The 22,631-nt window shown below is 39.1% G+C and overlaps 1 protein-coding gene across 1 annotated transcript; it reads left to right on the top strand.

The window, feature by feature from the left end:
* Window positions 1-21,460, top strand: LOC125703034 (solute carrier family 13 member 5-like). The gene is made up of 13 exons (XM_048967007.1): window positions 1-243; window positions 3,008-3,136; window positions 3,894-4,030; window positions 5,219-5,433; window positions 6,864-7,035; window positions 8,502-8,624; window positions 9,120-9,332; window positions 10,107-10,228; window positions 10,516-10,634; window positions 11,597-11,758; window positions 12,949-13,086; window positions 13,823-13,947; window positions 14,037-21,460. Exons 1-13 carry the CDS (start codon window positions 139-141, stop codon window positions 14,128-14,130), a joined length of 1,854 nt encoding a protein of 617 aa, XP_048822964.1. The 5' UTR covers window positions 1-138; the 3' UTR covers window positions 14,131-21,460.
* Window positions 21,461-22,631: the final 1,171 nt, after the last annotated feature.

Below are 22,631 nucleotides of genomic sequence, written 5' to 3'. Positions count from 1 at the left end.
CTGGTGTCCCGTCAGGGCGCGGGCGGGTCGCGTCGCCCCCGCCATGTCCCTCCCGCTGCGGCCCCGCCGCCCACTACTTAAAGCGGCGGGAAGCGGGTGCCGTGCCGCTCGCGCCCTGTCCGCGTGTTTCCACAGAAGATGGCCTCGACGTGCCCACGGCCCCTGCTGAGGTACCGGTCCTTCGCCATCCTCTTGCTCGCACCGCTGCTGCTGCTGCCGCTGCCGATCACTGTGCCCACGCGGGTAAGTGCCTGCGGGTTCCGAGCGGGGACCCGCTGCCCCAAAGGAACCCACCCACACTCGGCCCCCAGGGCCGAGCCCCGCAGCTGCCCCTGACCCAGCGCGGTAGGCAGGCGCGGTTCAGGTTCGTGTGGGGATCCCCCCGGAGCGGGCGGTCGCTGTGTAAAGCGCTGCCCGTTCGGTCCCTGGCGCTGTATCTCCTATGCCACCTGAGTGGCCGCTGAAGTAGCACCTTCCTGGCACCGTCTCAGAGGAGTTTATTCACAGCTCAATTAGCCTCTCAGTCCTGGGTCTCAGGGATGTGTTCTACTGCTTTTGCTCCTAATAATCTTCAAGTGGTGCTGGTGCTAGGCAGTGGAGCTCACATAAGAAGCCCAAAACAGGAGCTCCATGCCCATTTGTTCATCCAAAGGAATATGCCAGAGCCTGGGCTCCCACAGACCCAACCCATCTTGCAAACTGGGTACAATTCTTTTTGACCCAGAGATAAATATATATACATAGTTGGCTTGGACATGTAGAATTGCACTCGAGGTTATCTAGGAATAACTGTCAGTGAGGAGTTAGGGGACTGAAAGGGGAGACTTCTGGGCTCTCTAGGCCTGCTGCTGAGACACTGAGATGCTTTTAAGAATGCTCCTGAGTGCCATTCTTCATCCAGTGAAGCACTAGGAAGCTGTGCACTATGTGTTATGCAGTGATTATAAGATGGGTTTGAATGTAATGTACTCCACATCCCTCTTCCTCTGGTGATGGGGGGGTCTCTTGGTTTCAGTGCAGTTACACCAGCATGGAGCTGGAATGAGCTACCAAGAGTTTTATCTTTAAAACCTTGTAGCATTCTTGGGAAAATGTGAAACCTCTGTTCACAGTATTTTCACCTACTAAGCCTTTAACTATTCTAGGGCTAAATGCAGTTTTTCTTCTGGGTGTAATGATCCATATATTTTAAACTACAGGAGGAGCATTATGCAGGTGTATTTTAAACCTGCTTACAAACAAAAAAGAAAAAAGAAAAACCTTTTGGCTTACCTGTCTAATAACAACCTTGCTCTTCACTTGAATGCTGGTGCCTTGAGGAAAGGTATTTCTGGCTGTTTGGCACTATTGTGATCAATGCTAGGACAATTTCCTGGAAAAAAATAAATAAAAAGAAAAAAGAAAACAAAGAGAATATCTCTTCAGTTTCCCAATAATTGTAGGAATATTGTGTCATCAATCTTATCTGGAAAATTACAATATTACACAGTGGGAGAGTACCATTTCCATCAGTAGCTGCTTTTCAGCTCTCAGTGAGAAAACTAGTCATAGTGATTGCTCTGGGCTGTCCAGACACACCAAGGAAATATTTTGTCACTATTCCCATAAATCACAGATGTATATAGATGTGGATACACCTACTTATTTAATCTCAGAACTTTGGCTGTTCATCTAGCTGTAGACGTTTGAGTTAATTTATAAACATGGTTGTATTTTTGAACTTCATGTAAATTATTTACTCTCCACTGTACAAAACCAGCTTTTTCTGTATTGTGTTATTTAAAGTAATATTCTCCTAGAGTAGTTTGTGTGTCTTTCATCTTATAAAATAAATTAACTACAGTATCTTCTTGCACTTAGTTACTGTTGTACAGCTTAAATTCAATCATAAGCTCACCTCACATTTATAAAGAAATTAAAATAGGATCTGTCTGATATCTTCTAGTCTCTAATAAAACATTTCTTTCCAAACTTGTCCTGTAATTAATCTCCTCTAAACCTGAAAAAAAAATTACTTACAAGGACTGTTTTCTAATTCTTCAACTCCTCCCTGTTTATAAATACAACCTTACAGCAATTTTTAAATATCACTGTAACACCATTTATTTTTGCAATAAAGTCCCATTTGTGCATTAGAATCAGATCCTATAAACACGTACCCTAAATATGAACAAACTGTGAGCAAAATGCCTTAACTAAAGCTTTAAAACATTGTTTACTGTAGGCTAATGAATGCTTGCTTCTCCTAACAATTTTGAAAGTACAAACCAAGGAAGCCTAGGTTAGAGAAATGTGTGACCAATGGTATAAAGAGTCATGTTACATCAGAGGATGAGGGAATCCTCTTACTAGATAACTTATTAGAGAATTAGATGCCTTATTAGATAAACACAGTATGATTTGGGAAAGCAAATTAATATCTCATATATCCTTAACTACTCAAAAAAAAAAAAAAGTTAAGAATTCTAAATGGTAAGAGTTATAGTTCTAAATTGTTCAGTGAGTTTCTGGGTTCAAGTGTATTACTAAGACACACTTCAAATACATCTGAATGTCAATCAGTCTTCTCACCTATACTAGGAAATACTCATCTATAAGCATCCATTTAAAAATAGATTACTAAAAATAGAAATGCCCAAATCTTAAACACCGTTAGAAATTCTTGGCACCTGGGTGTGAAATTTGCTTACCTCAACTGCCAAGAGGTAATTGCACACTGCAAACTGTACTTACCTAGCTGTGGAAGATTTGTTTTTTTTTCTTGCCCTACATTTTACCTAAAGGCATTAGAAAACACACGATGGTCAAAAAGACTTTTTATGCAACTGAATTCTGAGCAAGACTTAAAATGTACAAGTTTAATTCTTTGTGTCCTTGCTACCTATTTCTGTGTAACTTGTTAAGCTACAGACAATTGAATCTTTGTTTCCCCTTAGAAGAGATAGCAGTGTGTTTCTTATCTGTAAGAATAGTTTTCTATACTTATATGTCTTCCATTATATTGCAGGAAGCCAAATGCGCATATATCATCATCATCATGGCTGTGTACTGGTGCACTGAAGTTATCCCACTGGCTGTTACTTCCCTAATGCCAGTTGTATTTTTCCCTCTGCTTGGAGTTCAGAGCTCTAAATCAGTAAGCAACAGTTCTTACTCCATCCATATCTGATAAAAGGATATCCATTGATCTGATCCCTCACTGATAGGAAAGCACTCAATTTCTGGGGCTGTTTTTGAACATGTTGAGCAGGGTTCTGGTATGGGAAGATGCTGAACCGAATATGTACTTTCCCAAAATATTAAGGATGTGGGGCTTGTGGTGGTGGAGGGAAACGTCCTCTGGGCATGGATCCTGATGGAAAACATCCCAGTAGTGCCAGGAGTTTGTATGTTCAGAACCCACCCAGTTGGAGAGCATTGCTAACATCTTCTGGGAGATTTCAGAATGCATGAGGCAAACTTCCCCTGGCAGGGTAGACAGTACAGTGCCAGCAAGTACACTGTGTCCCCTCTGAAGCTCACGCTGCTAAAGGATAATTGGCTGTTTGTGCTAGTGGAAGAGTAGTGCTTAGCCCAAGCGAGAGACACTGCATTTAGGTACTGTAGCCCAGGTTTACTATTGGCTAGCAATAGTTAGGATGGGTGAGGTTGTTAGAAGTTCTGGGAAATCTATTTTGGAATTTGGCATTTCTGGTATCTTTAGTGCTGTTCAGCACTAAAAAAGAGAATCAAGAGTTCCGGAATCTGGAGGCAGTTCTAAGGCCACTGCTCTTTCTGACAATGTTGGGGTGAGGCCTGGTGCACTAAATGGCTTTGAGAGGAAGGCAGGAAATACTAGTGAAACTAGCAAGTGACAAGATTTGATCCTCTGATCTATCTTCTTTGTCTTACAGGTGTGCTTGCAGTATCTAAATGACACAAATATGCTCTTTGTTGGAGGGCTGATAGTTGCAATTTCTGTTGAACGGTGGAATCTTCACAAAAGGATTGCGCTGAGAGTCCTGCTGATACTTGGGGTGAAGCCTGCACTGTAAGAATGTTACATTAGCTCTTCTTTACCTGTGTCAGTTTAGCAGAGACCTAGGTATGATGTTTGAGAGTCAGCACAGGAGAGAAGTTCCAAGAAGCTCTTTTGCTCCACTTGTACAGAGTTTCCAGAGGTGAAATCTTCTGCAGGATCAGTTAATTTGCCCTTTATGCAAAAACATAATAATGGTAGGGCACCTGTGACTGCTGACTTGAATGGCATGAAAATACTTTCATTTTTATACCAGCTCCAATCTCTACAGTCTCTCACATTTCCTCTTGGGTCCATAGTTTGATTCTTGGATAAGATTGTTGAGTGTTATTCAGTTTTCAAAACACAAGCATTTATTTCTGATTCAAATAGCTAGACTGTCTGTATAGTCAAAAAGGCTTGTCTATAGTAGGGCAGATGATTCATGCACAAGAAGTTCTTATCAACTGCGAAGCAGTAAATATCTGAGTGGAATCCAAATACCTGTTTGTTCCTGTCTGAAGACAGGTGAGATAAATCTTTCTCTTTGTTTTAGGCTGAATCTCTGTACAACCACAAGGCTATGGTTTCATCTGTATTGTTGCTACCCAGCTGATCTATTACTGTGTGTGCTGGCATTCACAGTTCCTATGAAATCTTTTTATCATGACTTGAAGTCATCACTGAGGCAGCATCACCACCAACATCTATGTGAATGGAGATATGGTCCTCACCTAAAAGCCATGTGCTCCTTCTGTCATGCTTAAGTGATGCCAGTTACACAGCCAGAAGCGTTGCAAAGGTGGTGGTGGTGAAGAGCATCCAGTATCCATTAGTTTGCATCTACAGATAAAGCCAAGTTTACAAGATGCAAAAGCAGTTTTCAGTCACAATGACAATAGGCAGGAAAGAAACACAGTTTTATAGTTCACTTCTACAGAGCTGCCATTTCATTTTATTTTAATCTGGATAAATTCTGTGTTTTTGCTACTGGGAACAAGGTGGTGCAGACTTAATCATGCATAGATCAAGCAGCTAAATGCCTTTCTTGAATTCTTTCAATGGAGACGGCAGAGCTAGCAGGGAATCTGTCTCTGCTTTGTATTATCAGAGACTACGCACATCCCTGTCTGGACTCTGCTCTCTAAATTAAAGTAACTACAAAGCCTAGCAGTGTCTATTTTTTCCTCCTCTCTCCTCTGCTTGTTTCTCTCTTTTCAGCCTCATGCTGGGGTTTATGATAGTCACTGCCTTCCTGTCCATGTGGATAAGTAACACAGCAACCACTGCTATGATGGTTCCCATTGTTCAGGCTGTCCTGGATCAAATGGACAACACAGAAAATGATGTGACCATGATGGAACAAGCAACTGGCCAAACAAATACAGTGATTGAGCTGGAGGAAAAGAATGCATCAGATCCCACTCCAGTGCAGGGTAAGGGCCTGCTAAAGGAATTAACTGATTCTACTGAATTTGTTACACTCAGAGCTCACATATTGAGTTTCTCCAATTTCACTGCTCTGTTGTGCAAGTACAGAGGGCTATATTATTAAATACTATTAAAAATCAATCTGTGATGCCTTTCTCTTTCAGAGAAGGGAGAAATGTTTTGGTGATTTTCATGGACATGATTTCATGGAATTAGTAGTTTGATCAGCCATGATTCCCTGTGAGACTGTGTACAAGAATGAGTTCAGAGATTGGTAGTGAATACCATGTCCCACACTTCAAACCTTCTGCCTGGGACAGAAGGATTATATGTCTGTGGAAGATGCAGTGTATAAGGCAGTTCACGTGTGCCAGTCATTGCCCTGTTATGATATTGACTCAATTGCCATATTTGTTTGGACTTTGGAAGATAGCTGAGATACAGCAGCAATCTCTGCTTTTTGGTTGTGTGATGTCTTGCCTCACTAGTGAAGGGAGAATGCACAATTGTGCAAAGCTCAGGCACAATTGCATGGGTTTATGTAACTCATGCAAGTCAAGAAAATACTAATAGGTCAGAGAGTACTCTTCAGGCTTTGTCATTGCTAGCTTCCAAACAGTTGTATTAACATAATTTTTTTAAGTTTGCCTAGCTGTTTTTAGTGTTTATTTTTGAGTCTCAAAAACTTCTGCACTTAGACTAGAGTTAATAATTTCGCTGGATTTCTGTGCCCTTAGAAGGAACTACTTGACTTTGCTACTTAATTTCCATCTAACATGCAATGAAAGCAACAAATTTGAGTGAAGAATACCCTTGGCTATTGTTAAATTATTTGTAGTTGCTACACATTCGTTGTCTCACTCAGGCAGACTTAAGGATGAAATTGTTAATCTCAGAGCAGAATGGGCACAGCAGCAAAATTTCACATTGATCTAAACAGTTCGTGCCAGGCCAGAATTATGTTTGGGGTGGTTTTGGTTTTTGGGTTTTTGGGGTTTTTTTTGTTTGTTTTTTGTTTTTTGGGGTTTTTTTTTTGGTTGGTTGGTTTTTTGTTTCTTTTTTTTTGTTTGTTTGTTTTTTCTGTCATATTTGCAGCTGCTTAAACTGCTTGAGTTCTTACTGTGGTATTGAAAGGATTCTCATGACTACAGTTTCTGGGTGATGGTAAGCCTCTCTGTGAAATAGGAAATTGCTGCTTAGAAACTGTGGCACCAAGATGGGCAACAGCATCCTTGGATCACGTAGAGCCAGATTATCAATCTTTCTTCTCAGCACCTCACGAACATAATTCTGAAATATTTGGGGAGTATTCTGTGGGGTTTTAAAATTAAAATAATTGGCATGCACAAACTGGAAGAACTGAGTCTGCAGGACCTGACACGAACTTTACACCTTCCTAACTGCACCTGAGGCAAGTTATGTTCTTTGTATTTAGTCATAAGCAATGGACAAGTTCCTGATGGCACCAGATCTTCTGAGGAAAAGAAAATGAAGAAACGTATATGTAAGGGAATGACACTGTGTGTGTGCTATGCTGCCAGCATTGGAGGAACTGCAACACTGACTGGAACAGGGCCAAACATGGTATTGAAAGGCCAGATGAATCAGTAAGTCACTCTTGCTATTTTTTTACTTTTACTGCCACACAGTTTTGTGACCGACACATTAAAAGTCATAGTAGCCATTTCAGTTATCAAACTATTCAGTAACCAGCTGATAAACTGAAAATGAGAAATGTGTGTAAAGTGATGGGCCATATTTTTCTGCTCTAGCACTTTTTAGATAGCTGTGTGATAGATCTGAGAAACTTAGAATTACTTGTTGGTAATTGACAGCTGGCTGAATATGAGATACTGTTACTTCTGCCTCCTCTTTTTCAAGTAAAAGGCAGCACGTGAACAGAGCAACTGCAGTGTGGATCTTGAAAAGAACGTATGATTAAGTCTTCTCATAAACAGACTGAAAAGTGGTAAAAATAGTTTAGCTGATGTTGTATTATTATTTCTCCTCCCTGTGGCTAAGTAAACTGTATAGCTATTGTTTTAAAAGAAAGGAGCTATCCACAAAATAATCTTTTCTAAGATGGGAACTGTTGAGTCACAGCCTCAGCCACTGATGGAGCACCTGGGGAAAGGACCCAGTCAGCTCTGGGAGCACAGGTGAAGGCAATTCACCTGGATGACAGGAAGGGGTGGAGCTTGGCTGCACCTCTCTTAGACCTCATTTGAGGGCTGGCTGCCACTGGGGAAGGGTCTTTTTTTGGAGTTTTCTCCTCGGTGAAGCTTTCTGTTGTGAACTCAGACTCTTCTGATATGGGTAAGTGATCTTCTTTCCTTCTTTTATAGACCTTTTCTATTGTGCTGGTCCTTCTGTCATCACACCTTTGTAGTAACACTTTTCCCACTGTATTAATTTATCTAATTGCTGCAGGAATTTATTTGGATGCGACCTTCTCCGCAGTGAAAATTCTGTGGACTCCTCAATGGTTGCTCAACGTTCCATCTTTCTACGGGAGTGCTTAAACTGGAGCAGCCACATTATCCATTGGTTTTATCACCTACTTGAGAACTTGCTATTGCTATTTCTTCTCCAGGGGTAGTTGTAGGGAAGAACAGAAAGTTGTCCATAAAACTCTGGCTTCAGTCTTTTGAGCTAAGTAGCAACTATGTCTTCTACTGAAATGAGCAGAAGCGCAGCTATTAACTTCAAAAGAACATTCTCGTTTTCCTATTAGTTAAGAAGGGGGAGGAGGAAAGAAAAAACACATCATGGAATAAATGACCAGATGGAGAGATCTTTCAGCAGTGCTTGTCTTACTGTGACCTAAAATGTCAGCGTGAGTTCTCCTGTCTGCTTTAAAGTAGGATGTAGGGAAAACTATCACATTATCACAGTATCATTTAATTTCTATTCTGAAATCTAGAGCTGCCTTTCTATTCAGTTAAGCAGTGAGTATTGCCTATGATTACTAGTAATGGTTGTCCCAAATGTACACGTCTAATTGTCACCACAGTGAAGTGAAGGCAGATTACTGATTGTTTTGACATAATACAGAAAACATTTTTCTTTTCAGATTATACCCCAACAATAATGATGTCCTGAATTTTGCTTCCTGGTTTGGGTTTGCCTTTCCAAACATGATTCTGATGTTGGTGTTAGCGTGGCTTTGGCTTCAGTGCTCTTTCATGGGATTCAAGTAAGCTTTTAACTACTTCATACCATTTAAACCATTCATCTAATGTAGATCAGGTCTCTTGCAAGTTTCTGGATAAAACAAAAGCACTAGCGAGTTTCACAGCAGCTTTTGAAATCTGGAAACCTTTTATGTTTGGGGAGAGTCACACTAGGTAAAAGTGTAAGATGTTGTTAATGTTCAGACAGAATTGCCTTTTTCAATTTAAAATCTGAGAATTTCAGAGCATGAAGAGCATGCCTATATGTTGCTGCCCTTGATTCAACACTGAGTTTTTCATACTTGCTTGCACCAAATTGGACAGACTTATGGACTCCATTTTTCTGTGAAAATTGGCACATGCATGTGGAATACTTTGACACTGCTATCATTTATCTGTTCCTGCCCTCTGCTTTAGTCTGTGCCTGTCCGGAGAAGGGACAGCTTCATTGTGGAAGGCATGGTAAATTCCTCTAGTATGTTAATGCTTACAGTGTTTTCTTTTCCCTTTTCTTAAAGCTTTAAAAAAAGCTGGGGATGTGGGACAGTGAGAACTGCTAAAGAAAAAGCTGCATACAACGTGCTGAAAGCAGAAATGAAGAAATTGGGCCCTATCTCTTATGCTGAATTCAATGTCCTCGTAATGTTTGCCTTGCTGGTTGTCTTGTGGTTTTCCAGACACCCAGGCTTTGTAAAAGGCTGGGCTAGCAGGGTCTTTCCAGAAGGAGAAAAGTAAGTTTTGAATTTTTTTCATCCTATACTCCCCTGGATGGGAATCAGATTCCCCTTCTCTTACATTCTGTTTTGACTGGGGGGGGAGGGAGGAGGGGGAGGCCATTCATTCCAACCATATTTGAATTTGTGTTTGTTGGGCTGGATTTTCTCTCATGCATGAGATCTACAAACTACTTGACAGTTTATATTGCAGTGAAGGCTAAAGACTGAGACGTGGGGCAGGCTGAGCTTCCTAAAGAAAGATAAAATTCTGCAATGCTTATCTCTGTTATGCAGAAGTACATGTCAGTGTTTTCCTTGCATGTGTTACAATTAGCTGTGGTGTTCAAGTATTTGGTACTATCATCTCTAAAAAATGGCATGTATAGAAACCACTGGGAAATCAATTCTTTGCTTTGAATAGCTTCTTCAGCTGATGTTATGTAATGTGGCATATTAAGAACATAAAACTTGTGATAGGAAGATCTTTCAGGTAATTTTCTTTCAAATCATTGGAATACAGTCTTTGAGTCTTGGCTTCTTCCCAGGGAGGTAACCCTGCCTACAGAAGCATTTTCATATGTGATTTTGATTAATAGTATGCTGATTTCATTTATGATGTTTGTGCTGTGGCAGATCTAAGATACCTGAGTCATGAACTAGCAATCTGTTTTGCTAATATATAGACCCCAAATAGAATGACAAGGAACACTGATTGCAATGCTGGAAGGCAACCATTTTCTGGAAGACAGTTATCTTATTTTCTAAGCTGTCTTCTCTTTTCTCCTTTAGATATATCACTGATTCTGCTCCTGCTGTGTTTATTGCCCTGCTACTGTTCATCCTTCCTGCTAATAAACCCAAATTCATAGGCTGGAGTTCAAGCATGTCTGACACTGAACAGACTGAAGAAGGTATTTAAAAGAGGCATTGTAATGTTGTGAAAGTTACCCTATTCCAGCTAACGTGTAGAAACATACTCCTGATTTGTGTGCATTTCTTCAGGGTGCTTCATTTCACAAACATCCTGCGCAGGGCTGAGGCAAGCACCCTGCTTGTATGTGTTATCCTTACTCTTACATGTGCAGGTTTCTCAGTAGCATACCTCTGCTGCTGGACCTTTCCCTTGTAACTTAAAGAACTGGAGACAAAATGGCTTCACTCTCCTGAAATATATTCTGCTTTTCATTTCTCACTTCAGATATTAAGAAGCCATTTTTATCAGCCCCACTGCTGGACTGGAATGTGGTTCAGAGGAAGATGCCCTGGAACATTGTGCTGCTGCTGGGAGGAGGTTTTGCTTTGGCTGATGCAAGCGCAGTATGTTCTGACATTTATTGTTCTCTAACTCAGAGGTGGACTTGCCTGGTTTATTTTCCTGTCCTGTATTACTGGGCATGCACCCAAAGGCGAACTCAGTAGAAATGTTTGCATTTGGAGGTAGATACCAATTCTCAAAAAATAAGAGGAAAGGTGAATATTTCTACCTCTTTTTCAGGAACTTGCATGCACTGATCAGGTTTGTCTAATTTATCTTCACTGGCTGCAGAGATAAGGAGAGCAGCCTTTCTTATTTCTATTGTCATCCTGATCACATCCCTGACTAGAAAAAATAGAAGCATAAGAATAAAAAAAAAAAAAAAAAAAATAGAAGCCCACTTTGTTGTGCTAAGATGCATCAAAGTCATAGCCTTAGATATCAAGCGTGTCATGCTTTGGGGAAGTTCGTGTTCAGGTCTAAGTTTTGTGCCTAGACAATTCTTAAACAATGGGGTAAATTAAAGCTCTGGTCTGTTACATTCATTCACCATATTTACATTATTCAAGTTCTGGAATATTGCAAGCTGTCTAGTCAAAGGCTCTGTAAGCACTTTGAATCAATTGCTGTGTTTTCATAACATAGAATACTCATACAGCCTTGTTATCTTCAGAAACATTAAAAATTAATTGTAGGAACCTTGTGACTGATTCATTAAGTATTTGCAGTAGTCTCAGCAATAGTTATTTCTATGTAGTAAAAAAAAAAATATATATATATAACCAAAACATGAACAAGTATTTTGGCTCTAGGAAAATTAGGGAAGCGTGGCCGAGTGTTTTGTCCAGTTGGCAAGGAATTCCTTTTAGTGTTTGTGACAGGTTTTTGAACTTTCATGAGGGGCAGTTATGTAATTTGTGAGCCACTTAGCATTATTTGTTAGGAACACTACCCATAATGAGTTTTCTGCTCCTGAGCCAGGGAGTCTAAACCTCACTGAAAAAAATACTTTTTTTTTTATCAGAACTCTGGACTCTCAGGTTGGCTGGGTCGTCAGATGACTCCATTAGGATCTATTCCACCCTGGTCCATTGCAACTGTACTTTCCCTTATTATAGCAGTCTTCACTGAATGCACCAGTAATGTTGCCACAGCCACTCTCTTCCTACCTGTCTTTTCATCCATGGTAAGATTGCTTCCATCTTGTTATGCTATCGACTGATCAGAAGTAAACAGACAGTTTCTAGTGACAAAACATCACATTTACTTTCTTTTTTTTTTCTCTGAAATCCAGTAATGAAATAGTCTGACAGCATACCCTAATAGATATTGACTTTATCTGATGTTGGTAGAAAGAGTCAAATTTATATCTTTAAGACTACTGCCATATTTATAACATTGTAAGCAGGTGGGCAGTAGGAATACAGACTTCATCCAGTTTGTCCTATCCATACACCTGAAGCCTGAGATACTGGCTTCTTGGGGGAAGAAGCTAACTCGGGAAGACATTTCAAGCCTGCCATAAGGAGCGCCCCTTGGCTGGGGAGGAACTGAAGAGAGAGTCACTTTTTTAATATAGTTCACTCTACGTCAATTATTTCTGGTCACTTTATATTTGAGCCATCAACTCAGAACTGGAAAATCTAAAGCAAAAAAATACTCACCAGTTTCTTCTATTAATCCTTTTGGAGGGATCCTTTATCTTCATCATTTACACTAGAATATGAAAAGTGGTGGGCTTGATCATTAGGAATACATTTTGTGTATTAAGACAGAACAACTTTAAACCTTAGGGAGAAAAACCTGGTAAGTTTTGCTATAAAAGCAGTTGCAATTGCTGCCTTTTCTAACCAGAATGGAAATGCAAGCATGAAGGAAAAAAAAATAAGATATTTTGTTGTTTAACTTAGAAAAAAGTGGCTGTACTTTCCAAGTCACTTCATCAAGATAGAATTGTCCAAATAAAGGTGCTGTGCTCCTAGTCACTGCAGTTCTGAGTCCCACAAAGTTTATGTAATGTCTAAAAGTGTTACTCCCCATGCTTTGTAATTATAGTTCCATCCTTGTATTAACCCAGCAAATGCTCTAAAAATGCAACCCAAGGTCAAAGAAAAGATTGCTGGGTAAATTTGACCAGAACTCCAAATTATACTGTAGAGCAACAAGAAAGAATCAAGCATTCTTTTAAGTACTGTGGGGGAGAGAGACCAAAGTTATCTTTAAGTGTGTATAGATTCCATAATAAAATGCTTGAGAATTACTCTGATGATGTAACACCAGGGAATTAACTGAACTTATGTGTCTTAGAGGTTTGGGAGATGTTCTCTTTTTCTTTGGAACACTTCTAGCATGATAATTGTCTTTGTTTTGTTGCAGGCTGTATCTGTCAAGATCCACCCTTTGTACGTTATGCTGCCAAGTACTCTGAGTGCTTCCTTTGCCTTCATGCTGCCTGTTGCGACACCTCCAAATGCAATAGTGTTTTCCTATGGCCACATCCGGGTTTTGGACATGGTAAGATGACGAACTGCCTGGTCTCTTGTCTGAAGTTCTCCATTGTACTTCCCCTGAAACATGACAGGAGTTTAATTTTCTTGTCCTAATATTTACAAAGTACCTGAGCACTCTTATGGGCTGTAACTAATAACTTATGCCCTTTTCTTTACTCCTGTAAGGATTGGTGTCTCTGCAGCAATATTACCTTTCTCATAGGCTTTGGCAGACATACTCTCTAGTCCAACTGAAAAGTCAAAGCTGACAAGTGTCTCTTAAACACCAAAGCATTAAAATGCAGCTGGTGCTTTCCAGTGTCTTCTGGGGCTTTTGCAAAGATAAATAGCTGAAAGTAGAAGGTAACAAGTCCAGTCATCCTGTACTTTGGTCTTCTGGTTGGCTGTGGATCACACAGTACCAGGTTCTGTGCTGAACATCCAAACATTATCAGTTTTTAACTGGAATCTGGAAGGGCATGGAAGCTACTCTTTAACTAATACGAGCAGCTTCTTGAAAGTCCACTAAATCTCCTAGACCTGTTGAACAGCAAAGCATTCAGTAGCTTTGGACAGTGCGTTCCCTGGTATTTCTATCTAAGCAAGAACATAGGGCAGTGGGTACTGTGGCTACTTCTGTGCTTTGACTATTTCTTTCCTTGTTCTTTCTCTTTTTTTTTTTTTTTTTGTATGAATATGCCTTGCTATAACTTGCTGTGCTGTTATGTAGTTGTTGTTGGTTTGAACTTTCATCCTTGTAGGTTAGGTCTGGAATAGTAATGAACATCATTGGAGTCTTCTGTGTCACACTGGCAATCAACACATGGGGAAGACCTATATTTGAGCTGGACACATTCCCAACATGGGCAAACAGCACAACTAATCAGTGAGCAATGAGGAATTCATGTTATACAAGGAAAGTCCCCGTAATCCTACTTCCTGTTGCCGAAACATAGAGCCTTGTCACTGTTTCAGATCCAGTGTTAGATGCTACCTTCTGGGAGTCACACATCAGATCAAGTATGGACCAACTCATTACAGTCATGCTGGAGACAAATGTGCTGTTTAATTATGGTATGTTTGGATCATAAGTATGATCAAGTGATTCACTGCATTTTCAACCAAGGTCAAGAGTTAGAATTTATTTAACTTATGAAATAAAAAGAGGGCAAGCTGTCGTATCAAATAGTTTGGACTATTTTATCACTGGTATGTATCTGTAAATCATTGTCATTGGACACAGTTAAGAGCTGACAATTCATTAACTGCTACATATCAACAAGTCAACAGCTGTACAAAGAAATTCCCAATGTCACTTATTTAGGGTAAAGTCTGTTATGTTTTAATCTGGATTCAACCTTGTGGTGAGCTGTCTCCAAGTCAGCATGCAAATGTTTTTGATCACCTTGTTTTCATTCCCAGATCTCAGTGCGTTTAGACACCATTATCGAGAGTCAGGATAATGTGATGCCATGCTAGTTAAGATTCTGTTGAAGTCTTGAGCAATTATGTTGGCTGTGTGTTCCTTGCACTGGTAGGGTCAAGAATCTTTCCTCCATTGGCTCCAGGTAGATGTGGTTTCACAGGTTTTGTTAGTGCCAGCTTGGAAATGACTGGTCGAGCATAGGACTTCACACCTACTGGAAAAGCTCCTGGATTCATCTTATTAAATAACTGTAGAATTTTGAAGTGGAAACAAGGCAAGAGAGAGGCTCTAATTGAAGGCCTTGCAAACAACAAGGGGTGCAAATGACAGGGCTTGTGCTGATTGTGTACTTTAGAATCCAGGTCCTGTGACAAAACTGTAGCACCTACTCATGTAACTTCTGAAGCAAAAGTCAGTCAAAAAATTAATGTTGGACTAGGTGTATCTTGTCATTGTGTATGAATGTTTATTTAGCCTTGAAGATGAAGTTGGGATGTAAGGCCTTGTGTTGTAGTGGACACATCTATGATCATGACCCAAGTTTTTGTTTCTGGATTTGCTGTACAACCTCAGGCAGGTCAATTTACTACTTTTTATCTCTGTTTCCCATTCTGAAAAGATATTACAGAACTTGTCTACCTCATAGGATGTTGTGAAGAAATAAGGGTCAACTTATTTCTACTTTAAGGGTAATTTTCCACCTTGAGGGGGGGGAAAAAAGCTACATCTGGCCTCTGGCACTATAACGTGTGTAGAATATTTAACAGGTTTGTAGTTAACATGAATGTTCCTTACATAACTGTAAAAAAATATTCATGTTTTAACTTTAAAAGCGAGTCAAGTGCATATATCCACAAGATCACTAGTTGCTTTTATGAGCAGAAAATTTCTTCAGTATTGATTTGAGTTTCATGCTTTTATCTTCTATGGTCTTTCAAGGTGCTGAGCACTATAAACTCTCCACTGACTGTTGTTCCTGGTATCTCCAATAGCATTCTGTCTACCTAGCTGGCTGCATATGATGCAGCCTCATACCTCTTCCATGGAATGATGGGATGTGTGGATAAACACTTGCAAAGTGTTTCTAAGGAAAAGATCAGTTCTGTTGCCAAGAAATAGCTTTGTCACAGGTGTTAGTCACCACCTGAAGGTTATCACAGTATTCATTTAAGGATGTAAAGCCAGAACCAACTAAGCACCTCCTATGCTTTGGAAATCATCACTTAATGCTGACTTGCATCTGTAGGTATCTAATTGCATTTGAGAAAGTGACTTTTGTTTTGACAGTCCTTGTAATATGAGGACACTTCATCAACTGCAAGATTCTTCATAGCGTTTGATCTTCACTGTTGCAGGTGAGGTACAGTGGTGCGGCTGGGTAACACTGAGCTTGGCTCTCTCAATTTATACAGATCCAAATTCCTCAAAAAATGGTTTCAGCTTGAGGGTATAGGACAGGTACTTCCCTCTCCTGTTTGCAGAAAGGAACGTTCTGAAAGTATCTTGATGGGAAGAAAGTGCCCTCCTCTCAGCTAGGAAAGTGCTTTCTTCTGTTACGAAAGTAGAAAACAGATGTCATTTTCTGGAATGGTTACACTGGGTGAGTTACAGACGTGCCAGATCGGGGAGGAAAATACTCATGGTGGTGTAAAGAAAGGACTCTGACTCTTTTAATAAACGCGGTGCGCTTGATGTGTCACCTTGCTGCCCTGTTGATCTCGAGTACATCCCTCTGAGACATCCTTATTTATAACATCTTTATAAATGAATATTTGATTTAAATGGCAAATTGCAGAATTAGAGTCAGACAAATAAAATATTAAGACTATCTTCTGTCTGGCACAGAGTTTCTCCTGTGTGACGCAGCAGATCACCTGTTTCTGCATTGCCTTCCACTGTAGCATAATATTGCTCCAGTAAGATCCACAGTAGTACACACCATAGAAAATCAGTGCAAAGCAGATTTCAGCACTGCTTCAACTATCTTCAGGCCTGTGTATCAATGCTTCCTTTCAGCATCTAATTGATAACTTGAGTTTCTGTCTTTAAAAATGCTCAGGCCGAACCAAAGCTGGTGGCATACGCTACAAGCTGTCCTGTTCATTCCAGAATAAAAGATGATAGGAATCTAAGAAACACAGCAGTTTTTTAAGAAATATACTTGCACAGTCTCCAGAATAATGAGAGCGAACACATTTTTCTTCACTGTCAAGCATATGTGTCGTCCTGCTCCTGTGCCCTGAGTAAGCAAATGCGTTATTTACAATAGGTAATGGAAAGACAATGCTTTGTTACTGGAACTAGTTATGTTTATCTTCCAGCACTACAGAATAAGAATCATGAGACATGGCATTTGTTTTTCTTCAAACCAAAATGTTTTAGCTTTATGCACAAGTTGTCTTTAGATAGTGGCATAAAAGAATCCCTTTTCCTCCCACTTCAAAACATGGACCACCAAAGCCAAAAGAAAGTATGGCAGGATTTTAGTGTGGACTTTGTTAGTACAGGTTAGTCAGCCATACTGAACCAGCAAGTAATTGTTTTCACATGTGTGATGTGATAAAACTACAGCCCTGGACACTTGGAAGTCATTTGGAAAGTAAAAGGTTTGCAAAGCACATTGCTCTAAGACGATTAGGAATTGTTAAACGATGTATTTGGTAGCTTTTTAAAAACAGATCTGACTATAGGAAAAAGATTTGGTTGCCCATCTAGTTTTTTTGTCTTTTTTCTGTGGCACTGTGTCAACAGTTGCTCATTAGTTACAGTGTAAATGTAGATGGTCTATTCTGGTCATAAGGAAGAAGTCGTTCTTCCTGTCAGGGGAAAAAAAAGTTATCCTTTCTGTGTTTACTTTATTTACCCACATCTAATTACTCAGTGGTCTTTTTTAGCATGCAGCTTTTCAAGAAGTTTTCATAAACTCATGCAGGTCAGAATGTGGGTCTCATAAAACATTATTAGACCATACTGTTGACAGAACTGGGTGTACCAGATACTATCACAGCCAACATGTGTGAATTATTCTTCGTGAACAATAATGTGGGTTGGGTCTTCACAAATATTTTGGCAAGCAAGTTGAATATCAAATTTTCCATTAGAAATAAAACTACTACCATTTTTTGATTAAGCAGTGATTTTTTTTCAATTAAGCAGTGATTATTTCTGGAGCAAGTGTGTATTTTTCTTCAACAGCTTGTCTTGACCATATGGTTAAAAATAAAATTTTCTCTGAAGGTGGCGGAGGTTTTAGCTCCTCTTTTAACAAAGGCTGGGGGAAAAATACAACAGCTGAAACTTCCCTGAGAGTAGCCCCTTAACCTCAGCTGCCTTCCACTGTCTCGTTTCAGAGCTTACCCTTGACTCTTTTTATCATAACTGTCTATATATGTGAACTAGATCAATAAGAGCAAATCATAATATATCACCCTAATATACTGGAAATGTCCCAGTTAGAAACAATCCTTTGAGAATTCGTACTGGGAGATTTACCCTTGTCTAATAGGTATTCAAATATATAAATATTGACTTTTTTCCCTGCAAGTGATTAGGGCCTAAGTATTAGGAGTTATTTTCTTTTTCATTTTGGACTGATAGGAGCTTATGATGGTCAGCATTCTAGGAGTTAATTTGACGCACGTGTCCTTCATGAAACACCTCTCCAGTCTTTGCTAATTTATATATATCACTGCAGCTGTTATCTCAATTGTGGAGTTCTTCCATTGCACTGCATTTTAACTGATCTACCTGCAGACCGGTACCTGCACAGTATAATATAGTTAGGGAGAAGGTCAGGATTCTCTGCCTCCTGAGAAGCTTTAAGGAATTAAAATTACAAGGGTGGTTTTTTCTCCCTCTAGCTTTATCACCTCTAAGAGTGGGAATCAGAGGATCAGAAAAAAGGCCCTAAATGTTTTGGGAGGCATAAATCCTAGGAGGCAAAAGTCCTAGGATGGTTTGGGTTAGAAGCAGCCTTTAAGATCATCTAGCATGTTAACTGAACCACTGAGCTTGGTGTCATCTGCAGACTGGCTGAGGCTGCACTCAATCCCACTGTCCGTGTCTTCTACAAAGATGTTAGCACTGGTCCCTGAGGAACACCGCTTGCCACCGGTCTCCACATGGACGTTGAGCCACTCACCGCAATTCTCTGAGTGCAACCATCCAGCCAATTCCTTCTCGAGCAAGTGATCTGTCCACCAAATCCAAAAGATAAATAAAAGTACATGAATTGACAGTGGTGACTCTAATCCCAGGTGAACAGATATTCATTGCATACTCTTTCCCTTTAGTTTTTATAATGACTTTTCTGATTCAAGAGAAAGGGTCATCCCAGGATGCTAATCTTGCACTAGATTTTTATCTTTTCTCTTGAATTTCCAAAGCAAATTGTAGAGTTAAGGTGGTGAAAGACCCAAAGTCAGTTAAGGAAATGTGAAGTATTCTATTGATCTCAATGTGCTCAAGAGAAAGAAAAATAATCAAGGAACAAATCCTGGCACATCTGCTCCTTTTCTTCTTGCAGTGGTAGAACAGGAGGTCTGCAAGATCAAACAGTTCTGAAATTATTATTATAGGAAGAGATACAAACATTCCTTAGTGTTCTCTACAAACATGTACATTAATTTTTTATCACTATTATTTTTTTTAATGTAGAAAGTAGCCTAGGAAAGAACAGATACAAAATACAATAGGCTGCTTTCATTAGGCTTAAAAAAAACCTCAAACAGCTGACAAACAGGTTATTAATTGTAACATATGAGCAGGGGGCCAAGAGAGACTGATGAACTTATCCCAGAGAAAATGTGATTCTATAGCGATTATTAAAAATATTTCAATTAAGATTTTAACTCTGCAATATAGCAAGAAATAAAATCGAACACAACACAAGTAACAGGTCAAGGTGTGTTTTACACTGCTGTGTAATTATTCATAAGCTCCAGGTTACTTCACATTATTTAAGTATACATGGACATAGTCCATTCTAGTGTAGGCCTGATGTTCAGAGATTATAGGACTTGTCTACATGAGTTATATTTAGATTTGCTCCCTAAGGAGTTCAGCATTTTTGTTTGAATAAGTGCTGTACAATCTTAACTGTAAGTATTGACAGGTTGGCTAGCAAGCAATTAAAGAAGGGTCTTATGTTGTTGCCAAATATTTAGGTAGGCATCCATGAAATTGTAACTATTTGTATACCACCTTTGCAATGACCAAGAATTAAAGTTATTTTCATCATGGGTGGATGAGCTTGTGGGTGAATTTGTATGGGATATTTCAAGTTTTACTTGCCAGCAGGAAAGAATCCCACGAATCATAACATTTTCATTACCAGAGACCTTGTGTTTCTAGCACTCTTTTCTTCAGCTATAAAAGTGCAATACTATTTCAAGTGCAGCTGTATATTCCTGTACAAGATCAGAAGAATCTAGTTCTCTTGATTCTCTCAAATCAGGCAGGTGAGATGATAATAGAAAAAAAAAAGAAAATCCAAACAATTGATTTCTTGTTTTTTTCTATTTAGCCACAACGATTTCACTAGCATGACTCATTTTTATCTAAATATTAATACTTATGTCTATCAGCATTATAGACCTGATGGCAGAAATAAACAATAATAAATTAGTGGAATTAAAGACCCTGTTCTCTTGAATAAGAGGACTGATGGGCTAGCAGTACTGCACACTGGAAATGCTTCTGCTAATAACAATCCATCTAAATAGTGCATGTGGTTTAGCACTTGTCCTAAGCATCCTTAAGTCTAAAGCTCTTTGGGATCTGGATTTCCAGCAGAGGTTACAGCAGTTTGGCCCATTCAGCATTTCTGGGATGAACAAGTTGAATGTGCATGATCTACCAACTTTATTTTTCTAGACAATTATGCTAGTGCTCTTCCATTCCCCTCAAAATTTCAGGAAAGCTTTGAGGTTTTGACCCCCTTCACTAGGCAAGAATTCAGTCTATGAGCTGTCAGAGAAGCTCTGTGCAATAGTCTACTACTTGTTTCTGTTGTTCATGTCTGGAAATTGGGAGGAGGGGGATTAAAATGTATTTATCAGTTACAAAACCTACAAAACCAATTTATCTGCTGTTTTGGTATAGCCAAATCCGAACAACCTAAACTAGACATCCAAATTTCAGTTAGACATCCAAAATTTAGTTAGTCAGTACTTCTGCATGTGGGGTGATGGTGTGCTCATCTAGCTCTTGAATTTTAGGCTGTTATGGAGGAGAAGGTCACATTTTCAAACTTTGTCGTCAGTTGTGGAGCCAGGATGCTTCTCTATTTTTTTTTAAATAAGGTCCCATATTTCTTGGCTCACTACAGAATTATTTCCTTAAAGCACCTTAAAATTTGCTTCAAAATGACAAGCAATACCTTGTGAAAATGTTGATTGCAGTGTTGTTCTAAAGTTCAAATCATATTGCTCCTTACAAAAGGCTGACCTCAAAGTTATCCGTATTGTACATGTCCTAAGAAGACTGACATTTCTAACCAATTTATTAAAGAAAAACAAAATGCTTTCTGAACATTTGCCTTTTAGTTTGGAATTCTTGGCTTCATATTGGCCTTCTGTATATGGAGGAGTACCATAGTTATATGAGTACACATTGCCAGGTCTGTAAACCACAGACATCCAAGTCTTTTTACACCTTTTTGCCAAACTTACCTCTTAGCTCAATGGAGTTTATTAGTCTTCAAATGAAGACTGTTCTACGGTGACTGTGATAGCTTCACTTCTGAAAGGTGTTACCTGCCTATTACTTGACCTAAAAAAACAAACAAAAAAAACCCTGATGAATAGTTAAGCCTTTAACTAAATATGCTCTAACAATTGTTTCAGTCAGTGATAACTATGATCTTGCTTCTATTCAATTGTAATTATAACACTGGAGTAAAAAAATTGCAGAGTTTGTACTGGCTGGGTATATTTATAACATAATGCTAACATAATGCATGCTCTGTTCTCTGTTATTTAACTCTATTTGAAGCAGACTACTCTCCAGTCTGCAAAATTCTGTATTACATTCTACGAGTAAGATCTTTTAAGATGTCATTATCCATGTCAATATAATTTTGCATTCTACAAAAAAAGCAGATGTCTGAGGGTCTAAGCATCGGGCATGAAGTACTTACTGTTCAATGAGATCATTGTTTTCAGTTGTAAAGCTTTCCTGAACCTTTTCTTTTTGATGCAAATGCACTGTACTGTGATATCATAAACTCTTAGCAGTGTCTCACTTCCCAGTTTTCATCTTCAGGAGCTCATAGCACATCATACGAGACTCTACTTTCTCCTGTGTATAAATATATAATTCCTAAATATATAATTCATAAGGACATATCACAAACTTGATTTTATTGTCGCCTACCTGATGCTGTCTATAATTACTACTGCAGCAAAGTGTCCTTTTTTTGAGTGTAATTTTTAACTTTGAATAGCTTTATTTGCTTCGGGTAGAAAACATTATCTAGTCTGTTTGTTAGCCAGTGTCTGTTTTATATCTAGATCTACTATTAGTATACTCTCAAAATGCTTTAGGAAAACAAGGGTTCAGTGCCAGTGCTCAAACACAGAACAATAGGGATAGCAGTTTAACTCCTATAAAAGGAGAAACGGAGACTGTGATGTTTTGATTTCATGATGATAAAAAAGAAAACTCTTGGCTAAGATATGAATTTTAATCTCTTCCCTGAAAGTCTGACTAAGCTAATATTTAAAAGCATAAATCAGATTTTCCTAGAGAACATTCTTAGTTTTTGTAGTATAACTCTAACTTCAATTTTGTTCCTAGTTTTGATGGCCAAGAATTGAGTTCTTTCACTTTACTCTGGCAAACCTACATAGTAATTTAATTCATGTGACCAAGCCTTTCTTAGGATTCTCTCCTCTGAAGTCAGTCTTGGGAGATAAATCACATTCCAGAATAGCACTGCAGATGCATGGGATCTGTTTGATCTCTGCTTTTAGACGAAAGTCTATGTTTACTGGGGAGTGACTGGCTAATTTTGCTATAGTAATGTTAGTACTCACAACCGCTAAAACCTTGTTAAAAAAAAAAAAAGAAAAGTCCTATTTTATTAAGGAAAGTAATGCAGAAGTCTTTTTTAGGCAGTCTTATAACCTAATTTCTAGTGGGGC

The sequence above is a fragment of the Lagopus muta genome, chromosome 20 (assembly GCF_023343835.1).
Source record: "Lagopus muta isolate bLagMut1 chromosome 20, bLagMut1 primary, whole genome shotgun sequence".
NCBI classification, from domain to species: Eukaryota; Metazoa; Chordata; class Aves; order Galliformes; family Phasianidae; genus Lagopus; species Lagopus muta.
The sequence above is the reverse complement of the archived record's forward strand: the minus strand, read 5'-3'. Positions and strand labels throughout refer to the sequence as shown.

Coding starts and splice junctions, on each gene's coding strand:
- LOC125703034 (XM_048967007.1), top strand. CDS start 139: ATGGCCTCGACGTGCCCACGGCCCCTGCTGAGGTACCGGTCCTTCGCC. Junction 244..3,007: donor CGATCACTGTGCCCACGCGG/GTAAGTGCCTGC, acceptor ATTATATTGCAG/GAAGCCAAATGCGCATATAT. Junction 10,635..11,596: donor CTTTGGCTGATGCAAGCGCA/GTATGTTCTGAC, acceptor TTTTTTTATCAG/AACTCTGGACTCTCAGGTTG.